Genomic DNA, 15729 nt, shown 5'->3' on the forward strand with positions numbered 1-15729 from the left:
TTTGTGATCTCAAACATACTTTTTTGCATCACTCATCTTGTTCTTTCCATTCCTTTTTTTTTTTTTTTTTTTTGGACAAAATCAGCTAAATGCAATTTGCCCGTACTAAGTGAAGGTATTTGGCGCCCTTCTTAGCTAATGTGAAGCCCTTTCAGGAATATCTTCACAGAGCCCATGATATCACTGGGGTGTCTGTTTTGAAGGGGTGCCTTTGGCCAGCACGCACAGAAGTTGTGGCAGCAGATGCACTTGACCTACGCAACTACTTACTGTTGGAACACGGACCGAGAACGCCACACCGGAGTCTCTCTGAACCTGTGGATCAGCCTCTTGCACGTTCAAGTAAGTCTGATAAATCACACTTGCTGTACATACCTGGATGCTCTGCCCATAGCTTTGCAGAAACTTAAAATAGCTGCGCCTCAGGACTGTTTTGTGGGAAACGCTGCCCCACTGCAGGGCCTCCTATGCACAGCGGAGGCCCTCATCTGGGGAACTTCTTCCCACCAGCACTGCAAGAGAAAAAAAATCCAGCAGGCTACAGTATATAGTACATCCTTTGATCTCCACCTACGTGGTTAAGCTTTCCACTAATGCTAAATAAACACAAACCCAGCAAGGATGCTTTCATTTATCTACAAAGTTCCTACAAGCAGCAAACACTGCTGAATCATTAGGGATCTAGAAAATAATACAGCAGTATGTAGAAGTACAGCTTGTATCCTCTAGTTCATATAAGTGCTGTCTTACATCCTAATGATCATTATTTGTTTTACTGAAGTATTTATGGAACCACTAAATTCACTTCTGGAATTGTGGATAAGACATTTTAATGCCAAAAAAAAAAAAAAAAAAAAAAAAAAAGTGGGGAGTAAAGAAAAATCCCAGGTTCTATTCATTTTCCTAGAACTGAGGATTGGAAAGCCTTTGCATTTCCTTGCTTTGGTGAGATTCCAAGATGAAGGAGACTAGAGGGAGGGATGAAGTAATAATATTTGGAATACTTTTAAATTACAGTGGCAGGCAAATGGAAACAGTTTGAAGCAAGAATGGAAACTCATTCAGCAAAATACCCAAGTTCAGCAGTTTTATATGGCAGTGACATCATAAAACCATCACACTGGATCAAAAATTTCCAACCACCGTAGCAATATGTACTGCGAATGGGAAGACCCAAAGAAAAGCAAAATGGGAAGGAGAAGGTGAGTCATGAAAAGCCAGCACATTAATCAAGTGACTAGATGCTGACAGAAGAGAATGGAAAGAAAATCATTCTAAGAAACAAAAGAATTAAAAAAAAGATTGATTTGACTTTATATGTTATTTATGGACGCAAAACCTTCAGTGACACTCAGCTGTAGTAAATAGTTCGACTTTTGTCATGCATCTCCTTGGGCCGCAATTTAAGACCATAATCACCACTGCTACCCTCACATTGTGGCTGATTTTTGTATGCATCCATTATAGCTTTCTTCTCTCATCTGATTCTCTTTTAAAAATAGAACGGAAGCAGAAATCTTTCCTCCAGTCAGCGACTCACCAGTTCTCAGTCTGTGTTTTTCTCCAATAATTTTAACTGATTTCAAGTTACAGGAAAGCAAAAGATGTTGACTGCAAATGCTTTTTTAGCTATGATATCTTAAAGATAGCTTTGCTCTTTGGTGTAAAATTCTCTGTGTGACAAACTACCTGTTAACTAATCACTAGAATTGTCTTCTAAGAAACCAAGAGACATTTAAATGATGTATTTACTCTATTTAAAGTAAGTGGTTAACTCATGCTCCTGGGAAGTCTTCACATGTCCTCAGGATCCATAGTACACTCCTCTGAGCCGTTTGAGCATCGTTATAATTTCTGTAAGAGCAGTGCAGCACTCTTAACCCTTCACCCCTCCAAGGGCTCGCAAAACCTTCTGGTCTTTGGTGAGTGCAGGAGGCACTTCTCTCTCTGTACTGCTTTTTGTGAAGACCCTTAGGCACCCTTTTCCCTAGGTCTCCCACACTATGGCAGGACTCCAAGGACGTGGTCTAACCCCACAAGCTGGACTGAGGACCAGGAGCGCAGTCTCTGCCCTTCCTCCCCTCCGCAACGTCCCTTAAGGAGGAAATTGGGAACATAAGCATACAAATGGGGAATTACTCCCATTCCCATCTTGCAACAGAGAGAATCTGTGCAAGACACAGTGCTGCCCCAACCCAGCAAAACCTGCGTTCAAGATCCTCCTCCCAAGCCCCAGTTACCCTTTTGCTTCTCCAAAGCAGCTGCTCTCACCAAGCACTCTCTTCCTTCGCGCTGCCTCGGGCTGCCCACATGCAGCTCCCACGAGACGCGGCTCCTAGGGCCGAACCCCTCGCCTCCCCCGGGCACTCCTCCCTTCCCCACATTGAGAACAAATGTTCTAATGCAGCGTTTACTCAGCAGCTCTTAGCAAGCCCAGCCTGACGCCCTTCCTTCATCTGGAAGATGCAAGTGTTACCTTAAATACTGTGAATGGCAAAACATGTCAGAATGGGGGAAAAGATAGGAGAAAAAATTTATTTTTTCTGGTTTTGTTTTTGTTTTGTTTTTGTTTTTTTTTAAAGAAAGGCAGTGTCTGAAAAGCCAAAGTGCAAGCAGTTCACATCCCACTTCCCAGCAATCAAACTGGAGAGCCTATTTCCAGGCTTAGGTTTTGGAAAAATTAGTCACTGTGTTGTATTGTGAAGCCATTAACTACGCATATACAAAGGGATATAATACACACTAGAAATTTCATTTTACAGTCAAGATTATGATTAAGACTGGACAAAAGCAAACAGTTGTTTAGCACAGACATTCCCATCTTAATCTATACATCCATAAAATTAACACTTTTGTGCTTCTTTTTTTTTAATATGATCTCCTCAGAAGGCATATTATTCCTTAAACGAACTAACACAAGTTCTCAAGTTATCTCAGGACAGTTATTTCAAAAGACAATGCAATATTTTATAATGAACACTTATAATCAGGCTTTTAACAAAGTAATTCATCATATAAACAAATGAATCAGTCAGACACTAAATAAATATTTGTAATGGTAAATACTAGCATTTTGTTTATATCACTTAGGACCTGATCCTGCAAGCCCTCTGCATACAGCTTCATCCCCGCTGAACGACTGGTTTCATTTCTTCTATTCTACTATTTTAATTTGAGCTGAACAAATACTTTCTGGCCATTAAGTGAAGTCAGTGAAATTAGCGCTGGAATATATCCAAGGAGATAATGACTTCCTCAAATATGTTTGTAAATCATTATTTTTATTCATGTTTATGGAATCATCACAAACATTTGTCGGGGGTACTTATTTTCTGGTATTTGCAGTCTGAGTTGCACCAGTTAGTTGAGACTGCTCAGACAAATCGTATGTTCCTTGTTCTTGGCTCTCTAACTGAACAAAACATGAGCTTTTCTGGTAGAAATGCTCATGCAAATTCAAAGAGAGGTTTCCAAGAATTTGTTCATAAGTAATACCACATTTTACTTTGGCCAAACATCTGAGTTAAGAGTACTGGGCTAGGAAGACAAGAGCCCCCCCAGGAACATAACAGAGGAGGGCAGATAACTGTGAATTACGCCTGTTGCGCCCATGATCCATTCTCCTCTACCACAACTACCCCCGTCCCCAAGGCAATGGGAATAGCCTTTTTTTGAAGCACACCAGAGGTGTGAGAAGAGCCACCGGCGTCACAAGATATTATAACCTTTTAATTAGAGCATCTGCCTCAGCTCGCGCTTGCTGCCCACATTAACCTGTGCGCATGGCTGCTCTTAGCGATATAAGCACGTGCTATGGAAGAGGGGCGTTGAAATCATCCTGCCTCCATCTCTGTGCAATTATAGCATGCCAGGACACCAGGGGCACCGCAGAGCAGCTATGGCCAGCACTTTTAACTCTGAGTTTACCCACTCCTTTTTTTCAGTGATGGCTTTTTCCTCGCATGGTAAACCCAAAACCGAGAGCCACAGACAAGAGCTCTTAACTGACCTACGCACCCTCACAGTGCCTTAGGTACCCTTCATCTGGGTATCTTCATACAAATACGTGTGCCAGTGAAGGCCCCTCACTTGGTTGTTTTTGGAAAGTAAACACAAGAGGGGCCAGCCACAGCCAAAACCTGCATTTAAGCATATCAAAACTTAAATTCCAAAGTGACTTAATCTATTTGCCCAGCTCAATTTGAACTATAGTTTGAAATCAAAGGTACCGGATGGACCCACTACGTCAGTTTAAGTTGGGCTGAATTCTGACGGTTCCTTGGACGCCCTGGAGCTCTCACCACAGTATATCATGAAACGGTCCAAGCACGTGGCAAAAAGAATGACAATGATTGTAACAAAACTCCACCTGAACTGAAAAAAGGAACAGCTTTTGAAATGATTATATATATATTTATATAATATATAGGGATATATACACACACCCACACAAACATATATATATATCCCTATATAAAAATCTCTCTAAAATACAAAAATGATATTATTTCTTATGTTGGTTTCATTTTAAATTACTTTACTCCATAAATCCATAATATGATAACTTCAGGCTGTCCAGAGAGATAAATCTTAATACAGTCCTACAACCTCCACTAATATAAATATAATGGCAAGGAACTTTGACCAGCAATAGTAAATTTTCAAACTTAAATAATTATTTTACAGTTATTTTAAATTTCAACAACAAATAGTTTCTGCGTACCAATATTCATGGACAACGTAAAAAAAGATGCAGCTTTAACTTTCAACACTCTGTATCAAGTGCAGCTTTAGGAAAGGAATGTAAAAGAAAACTATATATTAGACTCATTCTAAAAAGAGAAAGAGCAACTTTTACTAGGTGTTTGAAAAAAAGAATACTGTATGCCTGCACTTTATTATAAATAACCATGGTATGTCATAGTTTCTTCTTGCCAGCAAATGAAGGACATTGGTTCACAAAGCTTCGAAAGTGTACATGAGTTTTTGATTAAATCCTGTTTCTTGTGAAAATAAAGTTCATTCACACTTAGAGTGAACAACAATGAGGAGCTCGATACTATAATAAGACATTTAAGGACCTTGGTAGCCAGTACCAGTTGCATTTGCAAGCGACTCCTCAGTTTTTCTTTTTTTTAAAAAATAAAGGTACAATCATAGTTATTCATTTACTTTAAAAATTCTAAAGATGAAGAAAAGTAGTGTTTATATATTTAAGTCCTCATATAAATTATAAAACTCAAGTTTATGTTACAGAGTTCCTTCCCCAGAGGAAGCATAAAGCACTTTTGTGGTACCTTCACCAGTAAATATTTGTATCGCATCAAGTCTGAGAAACACAACAAAGATGATATTGCATCCTAAAGCCCAAAGAGAACATTCTTCTGACGCAGCCTCTCGTGAGGGATGTGCTCCATGGGATCACGATTGCCATGACTTAACTGAATTTCAAACAAAAGAAACATGAAAGATGTCACCTAACCAGTTCAGTAGAAATAAGAAACATCAGTGAACAGCAGACTCGTCCTGTTTGAGGTCAACAGTCTTTGGAAGACAACGAGGAGGGAGTTTAAAAATATGACAGCAAAATAAAATAATAAGAACAATAATGAGGTAAACTCCCCTAAAAAGGCAAAATGGGCTGGGATGTCAGGAGAGAGTTCGATTGTACCGGACTCCCAAATGTTTCTCTAGCCAGAGTTCAGCAAGCTGCATGGTAGAGGCAAATGTACTTGCTTTGGACCCTAAGCACATTTTATATTGTTTTGGATCTAAATTGGGGTCACACTGAACTGGATGAAAAATATGTACAACTCCTACTTCTTGACTTCTAAAAGCCTTCAAACCAGATGTTATCACTTTAGTAAAGAGGTCTACGTCCTCAAGTCCCCAGCCTTGAATTGAGGTATCAAATCCACCAGCAGTCAGCAGATCACTTTTGTAAATACAAGTAATTCCAAATCCATACTCTCTCCAAAATCCAGTTCTTTTTGTGAAAACAAAATTACTGTCAGCTGGAGGGTTGCCTCCATATATTACTTTTGGATCATATTGGCTAAAGATGATAGGATAGTAAACCTGTTCTCCCTGAATAGTGTTATCTCTACATCGTTGGAGAAAGTCTGGTGTGAATATCAGATCGACGTCACAGAATAGCAGCAAAGTGTCATTGTCAAACCGAGATGAGGCCATTTCAAGACCTAAACCTCTAGAAAATTCTCCTGCCATAGGAATCAGGGTCATATCTGCCTTGGGATACTTGTCGCTATATTCTTTCATCAGCTCTATGTGTTTGCTGGAGTCCTGGCTAGACTCCGAACCAAAGAGAATTATTGCCAGCTTTACATTCTGCCTGGGAATCAGGCAAGTCTTCTCAAAGTTATCCATAAATCTTGCAAAAATATCGTATCGTCCTGTGAGAGGGACAAGAATATGTATTTTCTTGTCACTATGTCCCACAATGTCTTTGGTGCCTTGGAACGATGAAAAAATCTTTAAAGAATTTGAAAGAAAAGAAAAAGATTGAGTGTCAGTGTTAGTGTCCTCCACTAGACTTCTTACATCGAGCTCCTCTGCTTCTCTGAAGAAAGGTTTGCTGAACAACTGCTGAAGGTAAGCGTGACGTCTCACTGGAACCGTAACTTTTCTTCCTTTGTGCCTCTTGTACAAAAGCAGTAAATCCAGGATGTACTCCACTCCATGCATAGGGTCCACCCTGCGGTAGCCATACTGTATTTCCTTGAAATCAATGAGCCTTCCTCTAGACTTAGAGTTCTCGTTTATCATTTCCATGACTTGCATGACTGTGTCATCCAGCGCGGCCCGCAAGACGCTGCTCAGGCTCTGCCGGGGCGGCTGGTTCTCCGCCATCGAGTAGAGAAGTTTTCCCGTCAGGAACTCCCATTCGATGACTTCAGCCCTTTCGCGCGGCTGGAACCGATTGAAAGATGGCATCACTCCTAGTTGTTGGTCTTCCTTATTTATTTCGCTGTTACTGAGCTTGCTCATCAGGGCACTTTCCCTGTGGAGCTGAATGGTCCGATAGCGCAGCTCCGAAATTTTGCGGCTCAGGATGTAATTGTGCAGCCTGTATTGGTAGGCTGGTCTTTTGTTTGGATGAAGCGTTATGGCCGTATGGATTTTGCTGTTGTGAAGATCTTGAATGTAACCCTTCCGGTTGTGTTCATAATTTTCATGGAACAACTGCTGCATCTAGAGAGAGAGAGAGAGAGAGAGAGGGAGAGAGGAAAAAAAGACATTAAGTAAAGGTGCTTCTACCCACAAAAAGACTCCTGTTAGTACTGCTGATAATTACTAATTCTTAGAGACCACAGATTCTTCTTTTTGAGCACAGAACTTCAAAGTGTTCAAGGAGGAATTACTTATATCGCTGCCTGTCTCAGTTTCAGTGCTGCCCACAGCAAGCAAATACTGTCATCTAAATAAATACAAAGGCAGACACCTTGATTATCTTGACTTTATCCACCTACAAAACTAAACCAAACACTTAGTGAATAACTATATATATTTATGAGGATGCAGGCTGAATGCTGCTGTGCATGAAACACTAAGTCACCAACTACATCTAAACCCCTATTAGTACAGATCCTTCGTGAAAGCTTAGCTGCATTGAGGATGGTTTCTTAAGGCCGTGGATTTATGTCTGCGGAGAACAAAGCTGCTCGTATTTCCTACAGCAATACACAAATGGATTGTGCTTCTTAATGTTGATTAAGCAAATGGATGTCATTTCAACAAAACTGTTGTGGGGTTTTTTCTTTTTTTTTTGTTTTTGTTCCACGGAGACAAAGAATTAAGTGACTGAAATATAATCACTGGAATATGTGTGTTGGCAATGATACATGTATAACAGCACATCAAATAAACTATATGTCATGCTGGTATAATCTACCCTGAGTAATTTCCAATTTATTTCTGAGGCAAGAAAAGACATTCTACCTCTGTCAAATTACTAGCTGCAATATCTTCTAAACAGCAAAGAAATACAGTCTATGGCTAAAACACAAGACTAGGATTTAGAGTACCTGGCCTGCATATCTTTCTGTGCTAATAGCTTCACTAAGAGCAAATCGTAAAACTTTCTGTGACTCAGTTTCCTCCCCAAAAGCAAAATTAGCTCATTATTCACTTACTGCAGTGAATACTTATTCTTAAACAGGGAGCACTATAGAGAAGTAAAATATTAACTTCATAAATATATTTAAGATCCAGCGTGCCTTGCTAAGTTAACACCTACTAACTCCACAGCAACAGAATCATGTTCCCATGAGCGACAGATTAAGGAGGAGAGGCTGCTCTTTTTCATCTGAAACCACACAGGTCTGTAATTAAGACATAAGGAAAACGTGCTAATTAGGTAGAAAATGTTGCTCAAGGAGGTGTTGTAAGCTCTAGCTATAATCAGATTTTGAGGCTGGCATGGAAGCTTGTCTTTTACATGCTGAGCAGATCAAGAAAGGTGACATCTGATAACACAGTATCTCAGACTCAGAATGTTTAGCCCATCTTACTGCCATTCTTTCTGGAACAGAGGTTTTGCTACTAGAGGTAACATTAAACCTAGGATAATAAATGTAAAGTAACTCGCAGCAAAGTTAAGATCCATGACAATAATAACTACATTAGCACATACAGTAAATGCATATTGCCATATTTAGAAAAAAAAAGTTTTAATACATAATTTCTAGAATCTCCCCTCTACTTCGTCCCTGAATGATTCTGCTTGAACACATACAGCTATTATGATCAGTCACCTCATTTTTTTTAGGCTACAATCACAATATGGAAAAAAGAACCAGACTATTTCAGAAAAATGCCTTAAGGTATGTTAAATTTGCCTTTAGTATACCAGGTATTTCAGACCCAGAGCAGCAATAAAAAAATACATACATAGTTGCAAAAGGACTCAAATACTCTACATTCCCAGAAAAACTTCTGTCTGAAGCTCTGCGAGCGCATCTGTCCTGCCTCTGGTCTTGTCACTTGGGATGAGATGAAGCAGGGACTCGAGGATTCGGGCGATTTTCTCGCCATCACAGAGAACAGGCACCAGCAGGACTGAGTCAGGGTTTACCAGCAGTGCCGGCAAAATTGAAATTTGGCTTCCCCTTGGACGAAACGTGGGCACTGGCAGGATGGGCAGGTTGGAGAATCACAGACCGAATCCTGGAGAAATGAGCCTGCAGCTGGGACAGGGTTGGGTGAGGATTCCTGCTCTCAGGAGGAGCCATTCCTCCTTCTGCCCCTACGATTCATATTTTGAATCATGAGAAAACATCGGCTGATCAGCTGAGATTCCCACCTCTCCAATTACATGCTAAACTCCCATCCTTTCCCCTTTTAGTGGAAGCTGTCTATTGTGTACTAGGCAAAGTGACTGTGATTTCATATTCTCCTTTCAGTCACAAATCCCCAAAGCCAGAATCTCCGTTTCCTTAGGACACCAAAAGTAGCAGTATTTTATTTATCGTAAAAATATTGAAAAAGTTGTTATTTTCTGGACAAAGCTGAACCCATGATTTTCAGGTCTAGAATTTCACATTAAAATCCACACCTAAGAGAGAACGTACCCTATGAATTTGGGGAAGAAAATGCATCACTTTGAAAAGAAAGGTCAGAAGAGAAAGTGTTTCTGTTAAGGAATGGTATCCGACTCACGTACCTCCCCCACAACCCCTGATACTCCACTCTTTCCAAAATCCTCTAATCATAAAGAATCACTTGGCTTCCTCCTTTCCATCCCCGAAATGGTATTTGAGTAAAACCCACATGACCCTAACTACCTATACACATTTAACTTACGGTACCTGCATATTCACAATATGTTTCTTTTAAAGTATATAGCTTATTTTACCCCCCATTTTTTAATAGATGACAAGCTCACTGTAAAACTAAAAGCTGTCCTTCTATCGTGCTCATTTTTCCACAACCCTTGACTTATTACAGGCTCAGCTTCACAGCAGATTCATTAGCAGCACTCATTTAATAGGCATATTCTATTAACATAAATAGTGCATTTCTATTACGTTCCCATTTCAGATGCCTTGGTTTATGAGATATGCTCCAGCGAAATCCTAGCGAGAGGATGTACTCCATTATACTAATGATTTAGCTTTTGATAATCAACAGCAGATTGACAGCAGTACTGGAAATAATTTTGAATCAGGTTGGTAGCACAATATTATCACATACATACAAAAAACAGTATTTATCTGTTTTCAGTGCTGTTACTGACCACTTTTAATACATGTCAACATTGAGAAAACAGTTTCTAACATATCTGATCCTGAAACTGTAAACTCTATTTTTGAAAATCAGAACAACTGTCTTCTTGGTTGTTTCTGCACTGCAAAGTATAATGCGCTCCTGGTACTTGAGTAGATTCCCACGTGCTATTATAATACAGAGTATAAATAAAAGAGAAGGAGATGAATTTCTGCTTGAAGCATTATGCTAAATACTAACAGAATATTCAACCGTCAGATGAATTCTCCCCCAATTTGAAAGCAATGGTACAGCAAAACAAAAACTTGTTTGAAAGAGCCAATTTCAATTAATCAAATTTCAATTTTGTCAGAAGTATCCCATCTTAATCTCTTCATAACAAAACCTTTTTGATTTTGAAACAATTAACTTTTTTAATTTCAGAACTGAAATTCATATTAGAACTACAAAAATGTTTTCAATTTTTATTTTTTATCTTGCTGCAAAATAGAAACTTTTTTTCTATGTTGTAGGACAGAAAATGTCTTCTCACCACTCAAACTATTAACGTCTAGATGAAAGCAGTTCTAAGTGATCCTAACTTTCCTTTTTTGATATTTAGAAACAACATGGTCAAGCCTAAGCAGCAAAGGAAAAAATGAACAGTTTTCCTGGAGAATGCATCTGTGCAAGGGCCCGAAATGCTCAACAGTCATAAGTGATCTGGAAAAGGAGGTGATTCAGGTAGTAGCAAGATTTACTGAATCCAAATTAAAATTACTTGGGGTGATAAAAGTGAAAGCCGCCTAAAAAATTCTCATGATTTTGAGTGGCTAGGAAATAAAAGGGCAGATGAAACTCTGTCGATAAATGTAAAAGCACATGCGAAGAAGGCAATCCTAATCATCTCTGAACAACCATGGACCGTGTGCTAGCTGCTAGCGCTCTGGAAAGAGAACTTAGTCTTACAGTAGACAATTTATGCAAATGTCACCTTGATCTTCACAAAAACAGACAGGACATAAGGAATCATCAGGAGAAGTCTAGAGGGAATCAGAAACATTATTATACCACTGCATAAATCCATAGCGCACCTAAATCGTGAACGCCTTGTCGATACCCTGACTTCCCACCTGACATTGCGAACGTAGGACTAGAAAGGCACGGACCAAGGCAAGGAGATGGTCGCGGGTATGCATTGCAAGGTGACTAAGCAGAGACCAGGGCTTTTCAGCGTGGAAGAGAGCTGTCAGATGAGGGCCAAGCCAGAGATCTATAAAATCAATAGCATCCTAGAGAAGGTGGACAGGAATAAATCACTGTCTCTTGTAACGTAACTATGAGACATAAAATGATGTTATCAAGATTCTAAAGCAGAAAAGGACATACATAGTTAAACTATGCACGCTCATTGGCATAGCAAGTTGTACGTGTTAAAATTTTACACAGGTTCAAAGAGCGAGTGGACAGTTTAATGAAAGACTTGCATCATTGCTATTTATTAAACACAAGGTCCAGTCTCTCCCGAACATTGCTGCACTGCCAATTGCTGGAGCCTACACGGAGGAAACATCACCACAAGCCTTTACTGTTCTTAGAGCCCTCCCGATGTTTCTTCTAGCGGCTATTGCAGAGAGAGGATACTTGGTCAAATGAGCCGTTGGTCTGGCATGGTACAGCTACTTTGCATTCACCAAAATCAATGAACAGGAGAAGTGATCTTTAATTCAATAAAGGGAAGCACATGTTAATTTTTCATACTACATGACTCCGACTTTTCTGAAGAGCTTGCTGCCTTCTGAGGAATTCTCACAGCACAACTAACACAACGGTTGGCAAGGATTTCTGCTTGCCTCTGCTCACGCTAGCTGAAACTAGAAGACTGTGAGAAACGTGGATAATCTAATCATGCTCTAAGGAACTCTGAACTGCAAGCAGGAGAGAAAAAAAAGGAGAAGAGCTGAATTAGAATAAAGGCAATGCTTTATTACCGTGGCAGAGAAATACAATAGTTAATACGTAAGCACAATGTAATTTGCATTGCAAAACTCTGAACTCATTGTAATCTCCGTGATTTACTGATGTAATAACAAATGAAAGTTCTTATTACACATACACAAAAGCCCAAACCAACACACTTTTATTATTGCAAGTCTATCACATATAAAAAGACTGAAAGCAAATGGTGCTTTTTAAATTAACACATTTTTTTCTTTAAGCATTGTTTATAAACAATTTCTCCCATTTAACAGGGAAGACATGAAACTTAATCTTCCATCCACTCTAGCTCTTTTTTAAATCTACAACACTACTAAAATGTCCACCATTTTATCTATTCTGAACTTGGCTTTTAATAAAGTTAGATACGAGATGAATGGGAACTATTCCTTGGCTTTCCTCAACCTGCTCGAAGATTTTAAAGTTTAGGGCTCTTCCACAAGATAAGGATATATTCAGTATTTCCAGTGACTTCAAGGGGAATTTAATTTGTATGAAGAACATATGTAAAATCATAAATCCACTGAGTTCAGGATAGTACTTTCTGGCTGAACAGCAGCAAATTTAGTACCTTAATTGAAGGACAAGGAGAAAAGCAAATTCAGGGAACTACAGGCACGTTAGAATGTTCTCAATAATACGCAGTATGATAAAATGCAACACTGAGCTGTCCAACGGGTGATCGTGAAATTCTGGACAAGAAAATAGATTTCAGCAAGTCACTTGGTATGCTGCTATGAGAAAAACTGTTTTGTTAACCTGCAGAAGATGAGAATTAAGATGGGAATTAGAAAACGAATATGAATGAGATAAAAGAGAGGCAACGCCAGTTATGTTGAAATGGGGAACTAACAGTTTGGAGGGAAGCTATTACAGAAGCTTCTGAGGAAAATAGGCATTATACTTAGTGACGCTGGCACGAAATGTGGGACACAGTTAGCCCACGACCCAAAGCTGGTGGCATCATCAAGAGGAAAGAGGAGAGAAGAGGCAGAGAACGCCGAGAAGCAGCACTGCAGGAAATCCAACCCCCCAAATCCTGCCCCTGTGGTTTCGAGAGGTAGGTGCCTGAATGTCCTCAGAAAGCGGGCGTCTGGAACTGCAACGGCGAAGGAGAAGGTAAGCGTATATGCAGACTCTCAGGTGATGCTGGCAGGTCACGAGACACCAGTGTGATGCAGCCATGGAAAAGGAAAATGAGAGTCTAAGTTGCACCAGTCACAGTATTTCTGAAAGAGAGCAGACAATTTCACACGTTCCTGCACCTGCATATGACCATATCAATGCAGATCAATGCCCAGGACTGGAAACTACCCCATGAGAAGATGTTGATGTTACTTAGCTTGCTTAATCTAGCAAAAGGAAAGAAAAGAATCATACTGTCCATAAATACATTGAAGCAAATCCATGAGAGAGAGAGAGCGCACAAACTAACCATAGGTGCAGCCAGGTAGGAAATCACAGGAAAATTTGCAGCTGTCTGAAGAGAAAGGTTTTGGATCAGATTTCCAATACAAGTAATGGATACAATTTAGAGTTTCATCAGGTTATAAAAAAGATAGATTGCTTGTGAGTAGGGCAAGCAGTGACTTGAGAAATCCCATCCGTTTTTCCTAATGACATGGTGTTTGGCTTTAAGAATTAATTATATATTAATTGGCAGCAGCCACGATTCTTATGAAACAGCCGTTACACTGAAAGCGCCTAGCATCATCTGTCTATTCACAGCCCTTAGGCAACGCTGCTTCCTTGTTTTCACTTGGTCTAATACCTAACACAAAACGGTTTTATATCCATAAAACCAATGATTAGTAATGTAGTAGCTTTATTATTTTATAAGCAGCCGATTTGTTTGTAGTTGATACTGCATCCAAGTTGCAATGCTACGAAACACTTTTGCCACAAAAACAGAACAAGGCTTCATGTTCTACTGGTCAAAGTACAGTGAGGGAGAAAACCTGCCGATATTTTTATATTATGCCTGTCGCTTTAAGAGATGATGCACCCAGAAATAACATAGGCAGAACTGGAGTGCAATTATAATCTACCAGTGATTGTAAAATGCCATTTATGCAAGAGTTATGTCTTATTAAAAGGCACATCTGCTAATTCTTAGAGAAATAAGTTTAAGCCCCCTTGGCGGCAGAAAGTGCTGAACACTCTTCTGTTTCACACATCATTAACAGATACATTAACTAATTTAAGACACGAGAAACTACAATCTTGCTGCTGACATCCTTCCCCAGATGAACAAAACTTGATGTATTGATTCCAGCTCTGGTACGTAAGGCTTGGTAAGCGGAAAACTTGTAACTGCAGGTCACAGTTTCAATTAATTGCTTCTTCAGCACTGGGACTGCTCACTCATCGGAAAGGAATCTAACTTCTTATTTATAGATTAGCTAGATGCGATATATAGCGTGCAGAACAAAAATGAGTTGTATGTTTTTTGATAGACCTTTGTAAGAGTAGAACTGTGCATTAATTAATTACTTACAACTCTTTTGTTTGCCCTCCTCTTAATGAGATTAATAAATGAAGGTTAACAATAAACCCTTCCGCATGATTTTTTTCCAATTTTTCTCACACTAGTCATGCCCTTGGACTGAAATCAGCTCAGCACTCTTTGAGCCAAGTGATATCAAGGAAAGTTCTGATGAAAGAGTGCAGCTCGGTTAAGACTAGTAGGGTTTTTTTTTTTTTTTTTTTTTTTTTTTGGTCTTACCTTTTTCTGGGCACAGTTTTAAAACCAAAAAACAAACCAAACCAAACCCCCAAGCCCCAGTGTTTTGCTGCAGCATAGGAGAGACAATACAAGAAGGGACCTGATTTGTCAACAAGGTCACGCTCTGCTTATATCCAGTTCTAGCGAACCGTTTGTTATCGGGGTGCCTCACCAAAACCGCGATATAACAAAATTCAACAAAACCGTACAGGGAAAAAAAACCCCCACACTAGAAAAGGAACGGCAAATACTTAAAACATCTGCAATTTAGCCCATAAAAAGACAAACTGAATTGCCAATCTATAAATGCTGCCAGGCAAGTACAGCAGCATACATGCCCGAAGTCAAAGGAAAACATTTAAAATGACCCCGTGGGGACTCAGGAGACGAGGGAGGGTCCGTATTTTCCCTTAGTTACGCAGAAGACCCTTGCAGGTGCTCTGGAAGCCACCAGTCCTCCCGCAGAGCCCACTCGCTGGCGGTGGCTCTGCCCGAGGACGTTGCCTTAAATCGAGATTCTGATTTTATTCCTTTGGGAAAGACGGACGCCCAGTATTGAGGAGCTGGCACCGTCTGAAGATTTAAGACTGCTGCCTTGGTTTCTAAGAAACCTGTTGCACCTGGGGGAGAAGGGAGAGTCCAGGGCTGTTCCCCACCTGTCAGCGAGCTCCTAAGAAAACTCAGATGTGGAACAACTGTGCCAAAGGTGCTGACTTTGATTAACTGTCGGCTTCTTGTCTAAGCTTTCTGACAGGTAACCCTTATTCTCAAACAGTTCTTTG

The 15729-nt window shown here is 39.9% G+C and overlaps 1 protein-coding gene across 1 annotated transcript in view; it reads right to left on the reverse strand.

The window, feature by feature from the left end:
- Nucleotides 1-2509: 2509 nt before the first annotated feature.
- Nucleotides 2510-15729, reverse strand: part of LOC135324160 (chondroitin sulfate synthase 3-like) — a 163487-nt gene continuing 150267 nt past the window's right edge. The window contains exon 3 of the mRNA XM_064499765.1: nucleotides 2510-7212. Within this exon, the coding sequence (XP_064355835.1) occupies nucleotides 5650-7212 (1563 nt within the window). The 3' untranslated portion in view covers nucleotides 2510-5649. The remainder of the gene's footprint in view (nucleotides 7213-15729) is intronic.

The sequence above is a fragment of the Dromaius novaehollandiae genome, chromosome W (genome assembly GCF_036370855.1).
Source record: "Dromaius novaehollandiae isolate bDroNov1 chromosome W, bDroNov1.hap1, whole genome shotgun sequence".
Classification (NCBI taxonomy): domain Eukaryota; kingdom Metazoa; phylum Chordata; class Aves; order Casuariiformes; family Dromaiidae; genus Dromaius; species Dromaius novaehollandiae.